The sequence below is a fragment of the Rhopilema esculentum genome, chromosome 10, assembly GCF_057945365.1.
Source record: "Rhopilema esculentum isolate cy_ngs chromosome 10, ASM5794536v1, whole genome shotgun sequence".
Taxonomy (NCBI): Eukaryota; Metazoa; Cnidaria; class Scyphozoa; order Rhizostomeae; family Rhizostomatidae; genus Rhopilema; species Rhopilema esculentum.
The window spans coordinates 942,810-960,213 of NC_142824.1; the positions used below are offsets into that span (position 1 = coordinate 942,810).

The 17,404-nt window shown below is 37.9% G+C and overlaps 1 protein-coding gene across 2 annotated transcripts; it reads right to left on the reverse strand.

Annotated features, from left to right (window-relative positions):
- Window positions 1–424: 424 nt before the first annotated feature.
- LOC148959189 (pyruvate carboxylase, mitochondrial-like) lies at window positions 425–16,749 on the reverse strand. 2 transcript variants are annotated; one of them, XM_065200930.2, is made up of 17 exons: window positions 16,592–16,749; window positions 10,459–10,848; window positions 9,828–10,224; window positions 9,342–9,645; window positions 8,952–9,114; window positions 8,433–8,615; window positions 7,748–7,972; window positions 6,711–6,740; window positions 5,951–6,203; window positions 5,402–5,637; window positions 5,030–5,191; window positions 4,644–4,893; window positions 3,880–4,124; window positions 3,482–3,661; window positions 3,032–3,128; window positions 2,441–2,736; window positions 425–1,887 (listed from the first exon to the last, which is right to left on the reverse strand). In XM_065200930.2, the coding sequence occupies exons 2-17, from the start codon at window positions 10,837–10,839 to the stop codon at window positions 1,630–1,632; spliced, it is 3,660 nt and encodes a 1,219-aa protein (XP_065057002.1). In that variant the 5' UTR covers window positions 10,840–10,848; window positions 16,592–16,749; the 3' UTR covers window positions 425–1,629. The 2 variants fall into 2 exon arrangements, with proteins under 2 accessions (XP_065057002.1, XP_065057010.1); XM_065200938.2 differs by lacking the exon at window positions 6,711–6,740 and having other exon boundaries at window positions 426–1,887.
- Window positions 16,750–17,404: the final 655 nt, after the last annotated feature.

The following is a 17,404-nucleotide window of genomic DNA, read 5'->3' on the forward strand; positions in this document are numbered from 1 at the left end:
AAGAGCATACCTCTGCTAGAAAGGAGACAACCCTGTCCCAGAATTTTCAGCCGAGAATGAGACTGTTTTAGAAAGGGCATCCCCAGTAGTCAGTGTATAACGTCCAAGTATCATTTTTATTCTGTGATGGATGGCTGAAATCGGAAGAGAGAGAACAAAAACTGAGAGAGAAAGAGAAACGTCAGCGTTGCAAAAAGTGTTACCGTAATTCTTCGAATAAGCCCCTCCCCACCTAAAAAATCATTTTTGCAAATAAGCCCCCCCCCCCCTTCGAAGGGAAGCATAATTCAGAATAACATCTTATTTCAAGAAAGCCCCCACAGGACAATAGCTATACAGTATTACTTCCTTTGACTGGAGACCAAAAAGCAAAAAAGCGACTTTCGTGATGTCAAAAAATTATAATATTTGTTAGATCTTCACACTTTATTTCATTGAGAGAATTATGTTGTTTTTATGTCGACCTTTGAGGGAAATACTAAAGTTTGAAATATGCCCCCCCCCCCTCGAATAAGCCTACCCTCGAATAAGCCCCCACCCAAAATTCAATTTTACAAATAAGCCCCCGGGGGCTTATTCGAGGATTTACAATACCTTAGACAACAACACGAAAAAGATAAATAGCAAGCCATCGCATTTGATATACGTTCCTTCCACTTCATCATTACACGTTTTTGTAAGTTTCTCAACTTTTGCGAATTAAGGATGTCTTGAATTTTTGGGTTAGCAGAAAAAATGACGAAATAAACAAAAAATTTGACTGTAACGCTGCAGATAAATGCGAAATACGTTAAAACAGATGGCGTAAAATTTCAGCTCAGTATGTTGACGATTTTATATCGTCAAAAAATCAACATTAGCGGGTCTGTATCCATGGCTTTGTACAATGATGTCACCAAAGTTACCAGGAAACAGTTTTGGTTGGAAATCTTATCTCTATAACTGCCATGTTAGGGTGAGTAAAATATGGCGAGAAAGAAAATACGGCAAACAAAGCCGGCAATGGAAAGATCCACTGATCATAGGCCAGTCGGTTGATACGCAGGGTACCAACGGCTCTAAACAGGTAAAATGCTAGGCCGGTTTTTTAATTTAGCATCATTGGAATCATCAGGGTACAAAGCAAAATAAAAAAAAACTGTGATAAAATTGCATCCTTATTTAGATTGCCGAAAATATGCGACACAAGAAATCGCTTTTCGGTGTGAAATTCATTATATTTCATTTCTGAGAATAAATCACTACAAATACATCATGTAAATCAGAAATAAGCCAAATCAATAGTATTTAAAGTGAAAAAATTGCCCAGACTGGAAAAGGGTTCGTGGAAACATGTGATATCGTATTACGACTGTTTGAGATCCAGTTTTTTCTCGTTTAATGGCCACATTGTATGAAAAGGTATTGAATAAGAAATGTGGTATTGGGGGCGAATGTTATCAATACAGGGGGTGGTAAACATAGAATACTTCCTGTCATGGTCGGCTCGATTAGGGATTAAATGGGGGGAGGGGGTAGTAAAAAAAGGTATTTAAAGCATTCTCAACAGCCAAGTCGAATTTTTAAAGCACCTAAGGATCATTGTGTCTGTGGTGAATGTGATTCAAATATAAGCATTTAAAATAATGTTTATTCTTTTGGTTCTACAGTGACTAAGAGATCATTCCCTTCGACGTGCGTACCAGGGCTGACTGAAATTGACGTCACTATGCCCTCAATTGGCGACGTAACGTTGGTCTCCATCTTCATTGCGCTGAGCACCACTAGTGGAGCACCCTTTGGCACAACTTCGTTTTCTTTTACGCGAATGGCAACAACTTTCCCAGGCATTGGGGCGCCAACCGACCCTTTGACGCCCTTGACGGCTTTAGGATTTAATACGACTTTCTGCGAAAAAATAAACATCAAAGTTTATAGATTAACAGTTTAACAGTTAAGCCTAGAGTTTAACAAAATTTAGCCATTTGGGTTGTCGCTGATTTCGGTGATGTTTCTATATAAATGACTTAAATAATATTTTGAAAAAGGATCTCCATAAAAGGAAATGAAATCGGTTATTTGCTTTCCTTGATTCTTGAAAAGAAATCCCTTGAGAAGAAACCCATAATTAAGTCAAATGAAGACCAAAAATGTCTGCTTACATCAAGAGGACGACAGAGCAAAGTGCTTCGTGTGCATACAAAGGCTTAGAAAAAATCAATCGCACCGTGGAACCTTTTAACTTGGAAAACTTCTTGACTTCGCAGAAATATTTATATCCCTAACATTAAATCTATCTGAATATATTTTATAGGTTCGTTAAGCAAAACTTCAACTCAATGTGCTCACGGCAAGTTTGTGACACAGAAAGTTACATATTACAAAAGAGTATTTTTCAACCCTGTCGGTGTACAACCACATAATAAATTTTTGTAAAATGTCTTAATATATATCAACTTACTTTTGTTTCCTTTTTATCTTCAACCAAAAACGGCCTAAGCTGCCCATTCACTTCACAGAACAACTCTCGCTTGCCTTGTTTGTTTGCTTCTCCAATGGCTAAAATCTTCAGGTTTAGAGTTTTTCCGGTCTCAATTTGCACTTCAAACTCTTCGCCTATTTCAGGGCCAACGAAGAAAAGACGCGTTGGCAAGCCTTGTACTGGTCCGAACTCTTCTTTGAACAAAATGTAATCTTTGAAGACATCGGGATACAATGCAGCACTAATTACATCTTTTTTGCTGATGGCAGTTGCTCCTAGTTTGCAGTAAAAGAAATATAAATTACTTAAAAAACGATCATGGGGATACAGACAAAAAGCACGCAACGGCTTAGCAAACAAATTTTTAGCCAGCGCTAACTGATCCCATTGGCTTGAACTACGTAATACTAGAAATTATAATTCAACAGACAAAATAAGGTAGGAACGCAATTTTTTAGGAATATCCTTTACTAAATCGACTCTTTGTTTTGCTGAGGTTCAGGATTAAGGAAGAAAGGGACTGAGAAAAGTAAAATTAACTACTTAAAGTAAAAGTCTTGAAAAGCTAACCATAGTCTTGTTTAAGCTCTGCTTCTAATTGTTCAAAATCAAGTGGTGGGAGGCTTTCTCCTGGTCTTCCATCAACCGTTGGTTTCCCCTTCAAAAGCTGCAATGAAGAAGCTTAGTTAGAAGGCATTCACTTCTACAAATTATACCGTTTAGAATGAAAAGTTGTTTAAAAAACAACCCTAAAACGACAGAGTTTATGACTCGATTTGAGGGTTTTCCAAACGAAATCTTCTAAGACAAGATGCCTTTTCAGCCCGTGGTATGTTGAACAGATTTACCTGAACAAAATAACTGAAAATAAATCACGATTAAGGGTCGAAACTCTAAATAAATTGAAAAGAGAGAGTGACGCGCCCTCTCCAATCAGGACTGTGAGCCGCCCGGGTAAGGAACAGCTCTATTAAACACTATACTGTCAAAATGAGTATTAAGAGGGTTCTGAAATATTACTTTTGTTCGTAGAGGTTCTGGGAATCCACCATAAGGCTGGCCAAGGTGGCCTTGAAGAAACTCGATAACTGATGAAGGCACATTGAGTTCATCGGCCCGCTGCAAAAAGTCTTGCTCCTCTAGTTTGTTCTGCACCATAAACTGTGCCAAGTCGCCAACCACCTTTGATGTTGGTGTCACCTACGAATGACAGATAGTCATCAAATTGTGACACGACGACAAAACAATGTTCTACTAGCACTGGCATTAAATGTTAATTTGAAAAGGTCAAATACAGAACATGACTTTATATCGAGTTGACTTTTACTCTAATGCTTTGTAATTCAATATCAAGATTGCAATTTATTATGCAAATGTTACCCTTTATTTATTCATCAAATATTTATTACTTCTCTAACCTTCACTAAATCCCCGAGCAGCTTATTTGCAATGACGTATTTCCGCTTCACTTCTGGGAACTGGTCACTGAGCCCCAGACTGAAAGCTTGGAATTGCAAATTGGTGTATTGGCCTCCCGGGATTTCATTCGTGTACACATCAGCATTGCCTGTTTTCATTGTCGTGGTGCATTCAAAGGGGGCATAAAGAAGCCGCGTCTGTTCCCAGTAGGCACTGTAGTCAAATACTTTATCCATTGGGATTCCTACGAATTGATTTGATAAATTACTTATCTGAAGCTTCGCAAAACGAGACTTTCTGCTACAGATACGGCATATATTTTCAAGGAACCTTGTCACAAACGACATTACAAAATTAGGCGGGAACCTAGAATTTTGGGCGCATTTCAGGTTTCAGATTTTTGCAACTTAGAGACACGAATCTTAGGGGCTTGTAGGCTGTGCATAACTTTGGGTTAATTCAAATAGGTAGGGAATGGTGAATGTATAGGTACACGGCAGGATTCACTTGCAAGCGGGTTCTGTTCAAGGTTCACTCCTCACCGTTGATAATGGTAGTTCAGGCTGAAACAGCGGAAATAATACAGGTTTATGTATTTCACGAAATTCCTTAAAAAGTTGTGTTATTCAAAGACCTCGCAAATGACAAAGGTATAGAAGAATCAGCACAGAAAGTGCAAAATTACAGGCAGTTCATTCTTTAACTTGGAAGTATTGAGCTCTATGCAATACAAATGATATAAGGCCATTAAGTGTGTGGATACCTGTGTCAAGGTCTGTGTTCTGAAGTGCCGCGATTACAGCGCCCATACTTGGCTGTGAGGTCATACCGGACATAGAGTCGATAGCGACATCAACGACGTCTGCGCCTGCCTCCGCAGCTGCAAGCATTGATGCCACGCCGGCTCCAGCTGTGTCATGTGTGTGTACATGAATTGGCATCTTTGGGTACTGAGCTCGTAAGGACCCAATAAGAATTTGGGCAGCTTGAGGCTTCAACACGCCCGCCATGTCCTGCACAAAAGTTTAGCTATTAAAAGTTTTGAAGTTTAGTTACTGATGAATAGGAGTAACATATATGAACAATGTTTTATCATTGAGCAGTATTTTATTGACAGAAGGTGTTTTTATTGCCAAAAAATCGACAAACCTTGATACAAAGCACGTGTACGCCGGCCTTTGTCAGTTCCTTGGCAAGATTCATATAATAATCGATGTTGTATTTTGTTTTACTTGGATCAGATACATCACCAGTATACGAGATCGCAGCCTCGACTACAGCACCTGCCTCGCCTGCAGCATCAATTCCAACCTGGAATGAATTGATCATAAAACATAATATTTTAGAACAACTCCACCGAAGGCTAGGGGATGGGGGCGGTGAAAGCTAAGCTTTACATCATAAAAGATGATACCTTTTACATCAATTGGCATTGCGAGGAAGCTGAATTGTTTCGTACAATAGCACAACACTCGAACTGTCGAATAAACAAAAGATGAGGTAGGACTCAAAATCACTCACTTGAAGGTTCGGAAGATAGTTTAGGGCATCGAAAACTCTGAAAATGTCCATTCCGTATTTCTGTGCCATTTTACAGAACTCGAAAACGACGTTGTCTGGATAGTTCTTGTAGCCAACTGCATTTGCTCCTCTTAAGAGCATTTGAAACGGAATGTTTGGGATTAGTTCTCTGAGCTGTGCCAAACGATCCCAAGGACACTCCTTTAGAAAACGTAAAGCTACATCGAATGTGGCTCCTGAAAAAATGAGACAGAATAAGAATTAATCAGAATAAGAATAAGAAAGACATATAAATAGGAAGACATCGACTAATCTGAAAAGAATAGTCTGTTGGAAATTGACTTTTGTAAATTCTGTTACGCTTCAAGAGTGTTTTTGCGACCAGCTGTACAGTGGTGAATATCGTTCGGATAGAAAGGCGTGTTAAGCTGAGCTATGTTGTAACACTAAGCTCTAAACCGAGTGTGATCATATAAGAACATGAATAGTTACTTGGTGTATCAAAGTACTGCAATAGATAACTGAACAAGAGAAAAATAATAGCCTTACCGCCCCAGCATTCCAAACTGTACAAATTAGCAAATGAATCCGAAACAAATGGCGATACCCTCAGCAGATCGTGGGTCCGAACACGGGTAGCCAACAGAGACTGATGTGCATCTCGAAAGGTCGTGTCGCATAGTAGAAGACGACCCTCTCGTCTCACTGTCCTGGCAAAACCATCAGGTCCTTGTTGCAAGAGAATATCTCTGTACCCACTAGGGCGGTTGATGCGACCCGCAGCAGACGAGTTTGAAGGAACCTGTGAGAAAAATGCCAGGGCATGTTAAATTTAAGACAAAAACGTACCTTGGCTTGGCCACACAGAATCTTACATGCAAGAAGAAAGAAAGTAAAAAAGAAGGAGAGAAAGAAAGAAAGATAGAAAAAAAACCCTGCACATGTAATCTTTTAAGAAGCTTTGCAGCCCGGTTTTATCAGATTATGCTGCTGATATCAGTTTATAATTTTTCAGTTTTTATTTTCAGTTTTTATTATATGCTGATAAGTAACTAAATGGAAACAGATCATTCAAATTTGCTTTTATATTTCATTATCAATAAAGAAATGCTGCCCGGCAAACATTCAAAAGTAGTGCTTTTCTATTATAGCGTGACACAGCTACACAATGAAGCTTGGTGCAAAATAAGAGACAATGAAGTATGGTGCAAAATAAGAGACAAAAACAAAAAGGCGTTTCAGATTTCTGCGCTTGGCCCGCGGGTACGACGCACGCCACTCCATATAAACATACACGCATTCACATTACCTGGCTTTTTGAAAATATGTAATTTTTGACCTTCGGAAGAAATTACAGAAAACATTAGTGCATATTTAAATTTTGAATAGTCTTAAGTTATCATTACTGTAATAAGATACTGCAGTAAATATGGATACTGAGAGAAGAAAAAGGTTCATGACGCTACATCAAGTAAAAGAAATTTTGTACTTGACAAAATCCAGTAAAAAATATATAAAGTCTTGTATGAAATGCAAGTACAAATACTTTTATCACTTTTCACAATTATTTCGAATTTCAAAATTGAATGTCAATGATAACTAATACTATGATTATAAATATGAAGTTTATTTTATAGATTGAGCGTGAATAGTGCGAGGTACGAGTGCGAGGTATTCACGCCTAATTATGCGTGGATAGTGCGAGGTACGCCAGTTATATTTATTAAATGTTACTGTGTATGCCGCGAATGCGTGTGAGTGCGTGCGTATGTTGTACGTGAACCTGGTCAGCCGGCTGTGAAACTGGTCAATTCCAACAAGCTCATCGATGCCAAAAAATTCACCATAGCATCGACTGAAGTACAAAACTTTACACGATGACAAGACGACAGCACTTCAAACTTCCCAAAGTTTCCTAACAGATTTTGAAGCACCGATGGCAAGCGAAAATGTTAACTGAACTGAAACAATCCACTTAAAACTTTAATAGCATTTCCAATCTGTTGATGTTTCGGCATTAAAAACGAAGGCAAGTTTTAAAAGCTTATTAGCGACATGTTATAGCCTTAAGGTAGCCATGGCTGCTCGGGATGAAATCAAAACTGGTCTTGTTGAAACAGATTGTGATCCTAAATTAAAAGGCCAGATCCTAAGATTACTTGCCAAAAAGCCATTCAATGATAAAGGCGAAAATGTTTGAAATAGGAATATTCAGGTATAGGTTTCAGTGAAAATTCATCAAAGAGGTGCAATGCAAGGGCTACTGCGGTGATCTGACGGGTCTGAATGAAAGTGTGCATTAGTAAGTTAGGAGCAATGACAAAAGGAAGGGTAGAATGAATTTACCTCTGGTATGTTTGGGGTGATTTTAGCCGGTTTCATACCAGTCGACAACGGGGTCACAGGTCCATTTACAATAACATGCCCAAGATAATGCAGCAACTTTTGTGCTCTGTTCTGACTTCGTTGAACATCGAAAAGCTCTGGGTTGTTATGGATAAAGTCGGTGTTCACGAATCCATCCATGAACAGAGGGTGCTTCAGCACATTTCGAATAAACGGGATATTTGTCTGCAGGAGGGGCAAAATAAACGGTTCATTTCTATATCGTCATCCAAAAAATATATGCATAATAAATAGGTGAGATAACATTGCTATATTCCTTTCTCCATATCATTCATGCAATTGCCTGCATCATATCCTTTCATGAAATGATAAAATAACTGAAGGAGCAAAGGCCTCTAATTGACTTTAAAGAACAATTTTTGCCAAAATTTCAATACATAGCCAACTGGTCAAAGAGTTGGACCAAACTGTCCATTTTCTTCATCAGGGTGTAAATTAAATATTTTCACTTCCAAGATTCTTTTGTGGAAGCCAACGCACATTTTGATTCTTTCAAGCAAAAAAGGAAGAACATTCGATTCCATTAATAAAAATAATTTCCAGTAAAATAGAAATACAGAGAGCTGTACGAGCACATTGTAGGACTGTTCAAATTGTAGGAACAAATCATCCTAAACCGAATTACCTTGACGCCTCGGATCCTAAATTCTTTGAGAGACCTGCTCAGCTTATCCACTGTTTCTTTCCATTCACTAGCGTGGGCAATGACTTTCACAAGCAGCGAATCGTAATGGGGTGATACCTCTGCCCCTGCGAAGCCACATGCTCCATCTAAGCGTATCCCCATACCTTCTCCACTGCGAAATACCTGAAAACGGCACAAAAATGGATGCCAGTTAGGGTCGTGATTGTCCATGACAATTACGTGTCCATGACATATATATATATATATATATATTTTGTGATTTATGGACAATATATCTTTATGATTAAATTTTGATTAAATATCAGGCTTGTTAATAGGTATATTTGTAGTAAGTTTTCGGTAATAATTTGTAACGCAATTGTAAGTTTTTAAATATATCAGATATTTTCATTTTGTGCTTATCAGATATTCTTATATGTGGGGCAAAAGCTTCTTTGTATCAAAAAGCTAAATTGAAAGAATAGATTAAACCTTGTCATAGAAGAAACTGCATCTCACCTCGATCCTGCCCGTATCAGGAACAAAATTATTCGATGCATCTTCAGTGGTGATTCTGGCTTGGATGGCATGTCCGTTTAGGTGGATATTCTCCTGGGAAAGTCCCATTTCCGCTAGCGATTTCCCTTCCGCGACCCCAATCTGCGCTTTCACCAAATCAACTCTAGAATGGACGGCTACACTTATATCGAAAAGCATTAAAGCACAGGACATTGTAGTATAATTGGCAAAAACTTCTACATTGGGTTGAAGATATTGCACCATTTCGGTCTCCTTAAATATGACACTAACTTGCTTGCACGGTCAAAAGAAGGCTAGCAAAAACACTCTTCTCGTGAACAATTTTATTGAAAACTTTTAATGACAAAATATTGTCAGTTGCTCTCTTACCCGGTGACCTCTTCAGTCACAGTATGTTCCACCTGAAGCCTTGCATTGACTTCTATAAAAAAATGGTTTCCTTCCTCATCTAGAAGAAACTCCACAGTGCCTGCATTTTCGTAGCCCACAGCCTTGCATAACCTGACAGCGTGACCTGTTAGGGTGCTGCGCAATTCCGCCGAGAGGTGTGGCGCAGGAGCACTCTCTACGACTTTCTGATGTCTTCTCTGCACAGAGCAATCTCGTTCATAAAAGTGCACAACGTCTCCGTAGGCGTCCCCAAGAACTTGCACCTCTATGTGCCTTGGACGCGCTGAAATGCAGAAATATTGATGCGAATGGAATAACAAAAATCGAATAATTGGCTTTTTGTAGAAACTATCAACCGGCACTATAATAATTGTTCTTTTGATCTTTCTTGTTATAATTTGGTTTTTCTAAGCCACATATTATTATCATTATTAATAAATGCAGAGGAAGTTATCTCTTACTTACAGATGAATCTCTCGACAAACATAGAGCCATCTCCAAAAGCCGCCCTGGCTTCTGATGTTGCCAGTTCAAACATTTTCTCTAGCTCATCAATGTCACTGACGACTCTCATTCCCCTTCCTCCACCACCGTATGCTGCCTTCAACATAATCGGCATGCCAAATTCCTCGCAGAACTCTCTCACTTCCTCCATCGTCTTAACAGGCTTGTCTGTTCCAGGAATCACAGGAACGCCATTCTTTACGGCAGCTTTTCGTGCTTCAATTTTGTCTCCCATTAAGTGAATAATCTCCGGCCTAGGCCCGATAAACTTGATGCCTGCTTTGACGCATGCCCTCGCGAAGTCATGTCTTTCCGAAAGAAACCCATATCCAGGATGAATTGCGTCAACATCATGTTCCTGTATTGAACCAGGCAGATGGAGCAAAATATTAACTTGAGAAAAAGGTTGGAGCACGAAATATTAACAATAGTAAACAAAATGTTGTATCAAATATAAATGTATAAATCACCATCTTATTTCATCTCTAAAGTTGCAATAAATTGTTGATTTGCAATCAAACCCTTAAGAAAATAACGTCTCTTTGCAGCCATTCTCAGAAAGAAAAAAATTATCTGAGATGATTACTGGTACCTTAGCAACACGAATGATCTCTGGTGCATTAAGGTATGCTGCAACCGGAGGCATGCCTTTACCAATCATGTATGCCTCGTCAGCTTTCTGTCGATGCAGCTGTTTGGCGTCCTGCTCTGAGTACACAGCAACGGTCCTGATGCCTGCTTCGGTGGCAGCACGGAATACACGAACCGCGATCTCTCCCCGATTGGCGACCAGAATTTTGTTGATTTTCGTTTTCACTGGCGTTTTCACGGATGCTGCTGTTGTGCTTTGGTATGCGTGCCGATTTTGGCATGGCAGTGCCAACCGGCTTGCCAGTCGCAGTACATGGTCGCTCTTCAGTGCAAACTTTTTCAAATTCACCTCTCGCAGTTTCTGGCTCTGGATACGGAACATCTTTTAATCCTAAGGGAAATGATAAACATTGTTGATAATTGTTTCTCGCAAAAGCAACCTGGCAGATGAAGATGAAACTAAGATTGAATATTCCCAGAATAAATTTTCAAAAGTGGGGAATCATGTGATCGAACATTACAAATTAATCACTTATAACGGTGGAGGCTTGAAAATGGATTTCCAAGGCAAAGCTTTGCATGTCTGAATTCAAAGAGCATGCTTGAAAAAATCAAAAGAGTTCGCTGATTGGAGAACGAAAATTCGACCGAAAGCAAATGGAATATCCCTGTCTTTGTAGCAACAAACAATGGGGAGCAGAATTGCTGTAAACGCCAACTTAGAAAATTAACGAGAAAAAGCTACAGGAGACTTAAGTCAATAACCAAGTTCATCAAACTAGAATATAACCACCAAGAGTCGACACAGCCAATTTTAATTTTTTATTTTTAAACAAACAAGATTACACGATACTTGATGTCAGCAGAAAACAACCAATTTCGGGCCACATATCGAACTTCTTGCTACAATTAAAAAAGGCATTATTGATGCAGACTTTACCAAATACTAACAGACTTTTTTCCGCAATACCTTGGTAAAGTGAAAGCCATATGCAGGTTTTTCTGAGGGTTTATCCACAAATACAAACCAACGATTCACACAAGATCATCTACTAAGACAGATTACAATTAAGTTTACATGTGCTTTGTAGTGATAAGCGATTTAATTTGGCCGCAAGATCGTACATAAAAAAGATTGTGTTCAGCCATATGCGCGATATTATCTGATATTATCAGAATTAATACATTTGTTATTGCAAAATGCTAAAATTTTCACTTTAATTAATAAAAATTACAGGATGGTCAGTCAACGCCTTCCCTAAAAATGTCTTGTAATCTTTCGATTTTGAGAATTAGGAATTAAGTAAAAGCATTTACGGTATTTAAGTTTTTCGGAAAATGAAAAATTTGAAAAGAAAGGTTAATCACAATATTTTATTCTTTTGGTAAGAATACAGGCAATTGAGTTTGGTGGATCTAATAATCTATGAGCATTTTCGTTTCGATAAATTTGGCAAAACTAAAAAAATTCAAGCACCTTATAATATCCAATGATGAAAACTGCGAGGGTATGAATTTTCTCCGCCAAATCTAAATTATGGCAACATTGACCCCTCGATTAAATACGGTGTACAAAATTGTACTTCTAGGCAGCAAAAATTGAAATGAACGTCCTTAATACTCTTATCATCTTTCACCTCATCTTGTTTTAATTGCCCAATCTCATCAGCATCACTTTGATACCATCAATGCAGGGGCGAAGCCAAATAAAATCTTTGGTGGGGTAAAGAAGTGCTTTATGCCGACAAAAACGGGCGTGTCCCACTTTTTAAGGGTGTGGTCAAAAGATAAACACTCTTATATACGGACAGAAAAGTTGATACTTTACAATTGTTGAAAAAGGTTCCAGGTGAGTACAAAAATAGCTTCTTTTGCCTGGCAAAAAATCCTTAATGTGACAAATTGTTGGGGGGGGGGGGGGTACTGCACATCACTGTCATTGATATAAGACTGTTTTCAAATTGAGACCCACTTTTACAGAGAAAGAAAGAAAACTTTTAGTTCCCTCCCAAAAGACTAAAAGACAAGACCAGATAAAAACATTTTTACATATTGTTATTTGACTGTCGGCCATAACCATATTTACTTTACACTTTGGTTTTCGACACCAGCTTAACAAAGGCCCTTATTTTAACCATGTTACCCCGCATATAATATAAGGCCATACTGTATAAAAATCCATGGGCTTATATCTGGGCAAAGGCCAACTGAGCCTTTAAGCAAAAGACTTCTCACTTCAGGTTAAGAATGTATAAAAGATAAAGGATACCTTATAAAAGATTAAATAACTTGTTATCTTTAAAATATATTTGACTATAACTTCTGCTTTTTTAAGATGCATGGGAACGTTTTGATTGTTAATACTTTAAGCTACATAGTTATAATATGTTAACATTAAATTCGTAAATTAACTTTATCCAACAATAAGTCACAATTTTCTAAGGATACCCTTTATGGGACAAAAAACGTATTGGGACATGCCAATAGAGGATCAAATTGACATTAGAACATTACCAGCCAGATAAGACAGTAGAGAGGAAGGATCATTGGGAACAAAGATGTTTGAGAACAATAGGAACAATAGGCATAGTTGGAAACAAAGGATCTTTATAACTTTGTAGGGACACAAGCCCCCCTAAGAACAATAGTGATTATGGCCCTGCAATCAGTCCACCAAGGTCTAAAGCAACAACCAAGGCGAAATATTTCATTTTCCAGTATCAATAAATGAATGACATTGATCCTGGGGGAGGGGTTTAGAAGAGAGGGTGTTAAGACCAAGCTTGTTAATTTAAGTTTTGAAGGAAGGTTATAAAGGGTAGAGTGTTCCAAAGTTGACAAGATCAAGAAGGAAGGATGAGTTGTCGCACAGGATTCCTGATATTGACAAAGAGCTTTGAAAAGGGTGAACATCAGAAGAGTATCATGTATTAAATAATACATATCTCAGGGGACCTGGGGTCATATCTCTGATCTCCAGAGAGGAATGTTCGTAGTAAATCTGTAATAACTTGAGAGATTTGCAACACAGCATAAATGAGAAAGAGATTGAAGAAACTTTGTGAGGTTGCAGCTGCTGATGAGGCAAATGGCTTTGGAATGGATATTTCCAGCTCAATGAAAGCATTATTCAAAGAAACAACAGATATGAGACTTGTTAAAATTGTTAAAAATTGTGATTGTGAGAAGAATCCACATGCACTGGAGAGGAACCCCAGATTTAGAGATGAATAATAAGCAATAGAAGAAATGTGAGATTTCCAGTTAAGGTTGGATGATACAGAACATGTTTGGATGCTTTTGATGCCCTATGAAGAGCCAAAATAGCCCTTTGTGTTTTTAGTTGTTTTAAATCTGGTTCCCATATGTAGCTTAAGAACACTGAGAAGCTATGCTCAATGTGACCATTCCTCTTGATTTCTTTGCCTGGAAAAACAGAGAGCTGAGAACTTACCAAACTTAAAGGTTACCGTAAACGTTTTCTGGGTGAAACCATCCATTTTACACATTCTTCACCATGTAATAGCAAAAATTTCAAGGTGCACAATGATACAATGCAATGTTTGAAACTAACAGGAGTTTTGAAAGTGGAAAAAAATCAAATGTAAATTAAGGTTCCCGTAAATTTCTTCAGCAAAGATTTAGTTGCGGTCTGAAAATCACTTGACCTGTTCAGCTGATAATCCTTGCTATGCAGTTGTGGCCAAATGTCTCATTTACAATAACTTAAATACACTGGATTGACACATTCATGTATCTCATGTAGGGCTGTCTGGTGATTCAAAGAGACCTATTGATATTTAGGCTTCAAATGACTTGAACTAGATTACACTGTGGTTTAGAAGTCTAAACACAGTCAGGAAAAAGCTACTTTGTACCCATGCAACCAATTGAATGGCTTGAAAATTTGCACACGGCCAGGACAGATGTGGGTAGCAAAGCATGCCTTAAAATTTTGTATTTTGCTATGGTTAGTCTTTTATAGCCAACTTCAACTGTAGGAGGGAAGAAAATTGCTTACAAATTTTTGACAGAATAAAGTTTTAAGGGGAGGAGCAACTTGAAAAATTTGACACATTTTGGTTGCCTAGGTTCTGCACTTCCTGCTGTATTAGATTTGGCTACCTCAACGCAAGGGTACAAAATAGCTTTTGAAGTCAGCAATAATTTGCCAGGAAAGTATCATTTTCCAATATTTGCCAATTATTTTGATATGATTGGAATCACCAAATTCTTGTGCATTGAATGATGCATAGTTTCATTCGATACCATCAATAGTTTGGCTTTTAGAAAGAGAAAACCAAACATAGTGTCAAAAACGTTTGTGACAACCTTAAGTTAAAGTTTGACCATGGCAGTGACTCAAGATAAAGACCTTAGATCCATAGTTCATGATTGTAACCTTGAGCAATCCAATAAATACTTTCAACGTTTCTCAATGATAACTATCCTTGATACAGTTTTATATAAGAACCTGGGTTTTGAGAACCTGTTAGGCTAAAATTTTTAACTTAGGCCTTCTCGACAAAAGAACCTTTTCAGGCTAAAATTTCAAGTTAGGTTTTTACCAGTGGAGCTGCTGTGAGCTTTCTTTGTGGAAACTGTTGAATAAAGTATCACTATCTGCTTATATCTATATCAATTAACTTGGTGAAACAAATTTTCTTTGAAGCCAAAGTACAATACTGTGTATATTGTTTCCATCACTTCAATAAATCCTCTTAATATTCAGCATTTGTAAAGTACAAGATTTCAATTTTTACTTATTCCAAGATTTCCACATATATATAAACCTTGTCTTTTAATTGATATTTCAAAGATTTTGCCATAAGTTTGCTGGAGTATATATTTGTTTTTGAAGTCTGTACTGTCTTTATGTAGAATATTACTGCGTGAAATGAAATTTATGATTTTGTCATATAAATATAAGAACCTATTTTAAGAACCTTGGTAGCCTAAATTCACTTAAAAACCCATTCATGTAAGAATCTGTTAAGAGTAATTGAAAAAAACCAAGTTCTTATACACTAGTTTTTACTTTAGTGCAATTTTGTGCTAATTAGAATTAAGTGCAATGTCTTTGGTGCTCATTATCTTTTTAATTATTTTTGAAATTTTTTAATTATTTTTAAATGTCTTGAGCATTAATTGATTGCTTATCATTCAAGTAATTTTTGTTTTACATTTCTTTGATGATGAAGAAGAATAAAATGATGTTGTAAAGAAAATCAAAGCTAAGCTAATATTAAAATGTAAACTGAAGAAGTGCTACTTCACCTATAACCTTTGCACTGAGATAGTGGATAGACTGGGTGCTTGCAATTATTTTAATCTCCTTTCTTTATGCAATATAAAAAGTTATTTGAAGTTAACTATTCAATAACTGACTTTATGTGGATTATCGAAATTGAAGAAAGCGTCCGGTGGTACAACTTCTTTCCTTAACCCCCATGATAACCTCGGGCCACCATAACATCATTTTAAACGATCACATGACAGCCTCAACTAAATATTTTTCTTACACACCTTGATGTGATGCAAAACGTCCCTTCGTTTTACACACTTTCAAGCCAGTGCCATTAGCGAGACTACCTGGTGGCAGCAAAAGAATTTGAATAGATACCGCCACGCTTCGTTGGGCAGTCTGTTTTCAATTCACAACCGGTCAAACCATGCAAAAGTACAGTCGTCAAACATTGCACTGCAACTTCCAAGTTCTTAGGCTCATATTACAGCGATGATTGTAAGGTCGTGCCACCTCTCAGATGAAGTTAATTTTTCATAACATGAGTCCTTTTGAGTTGTAATATTGAAAATGTGTTCGAATTTTTCAGGGGTGTGCCTCTGATAGCATTGTCGGTGGGGCAGTATTTTTAGATACCCCGTGAGGACGCATTCCAAACAGAATGCATCGCAACATTAGGCAATGCAAACGCTAACCACAATCTGAACTCGGATAACTTTAGAGTTACTTTTTCCGACGAAATAATGAGTCAACTTTCAAAAATCACACATTGAGTCAAGCTTCACACGAGCACGCGAGGAAACCCTTCTTTGCTTTAGCTGCATAAAAAGAAGAACCAAATTTTGCAATTACTATCATAATCTTAAACATGAATATAATAATAAAATACCTGAAAATATATCTGGTCAGCTTTAGTTCCTCCTACTGTCATTCAATCCATTTGAAGCAGAAACACTCCGAATGAACTTGTCTACGAATGTACCTGTCTACGTGTGCACTCGCTTCGTCTCGACTGATCTCGGTTGGTCAATAACAATACCATTATAAGCTAGAACTGGAAACGAGATTGAGGGGAACGGGGGTTGCTCAACACACCTGGGGTTTTCTTGTACCCCAGAGGCATTCGTTAGCTGGGTGACCAAACCTCTGCATGGCAATACACTTGGTTTGAAACAATCGGAATAGCATACCCTTGGGACGCAACTCGATTTGCAATGCACATGCAATAATTCTTTTACGGTCACTCTGGGACAAAACTGGGGCACAACTGGAAACTCTATCATCAGTAAACCATGGGGTGAAATTCTGAGGGGATCTTTTGAGCTCAGCCAGCTTTTGACACCAAAATCTGGCAAGATTTTTCTTATTTATTTTGTTTTTGCGGCATTATTCGAGCTTGATTGAATTAAATTTAATCACGTATGATATGTGACAGGGTACGACTATTTTTGGTGCCCCTTCGGTTTTTGGTTGTGGCACAGATAGCACGATTGTGGAAATTGTCCTCATTGTAGCAGTGCTCGATTAATCATTGCATTGTGACTTTGATAAGGCGAAAGTAACAAGTGTGCAAGTCTGCATGAAAAGGGCACATGAAGCGAAAATGATTTGATTGGTACATATTTTCTAGATGTCGTTTTCCGTTTTCTTTCTCTGCTTTCGTCTTCTCGAGATCAAGTGTCTGAAAGCCCCAAAAACGGAC

Bases quoted from the DNA above. Each gene is read 5' to 3' on its own strand.
- LOC148959189 (XM_065200930.2), bottom strand. From the start codon at position 10,839: ATGTTCCGTATCCAGAGCCAGAAACTGCGAGAGGTGAATTTGAAAAAG. The intron at 3,662-3,879 runs GTTAGAGAAGTA...TGTCATTCGTAG, and splicing joins TGCTCGGGGATTTAGTGAAG to GTGACACCAACATCAAAGGT. The intron at 2,737-3,031 runs GTTAGCTTTTCA...ACTGCAAACTAG, and splicing joins AGAGCTTAAACAAGACTATG to GAGCAACTGCCATCAGCAAA.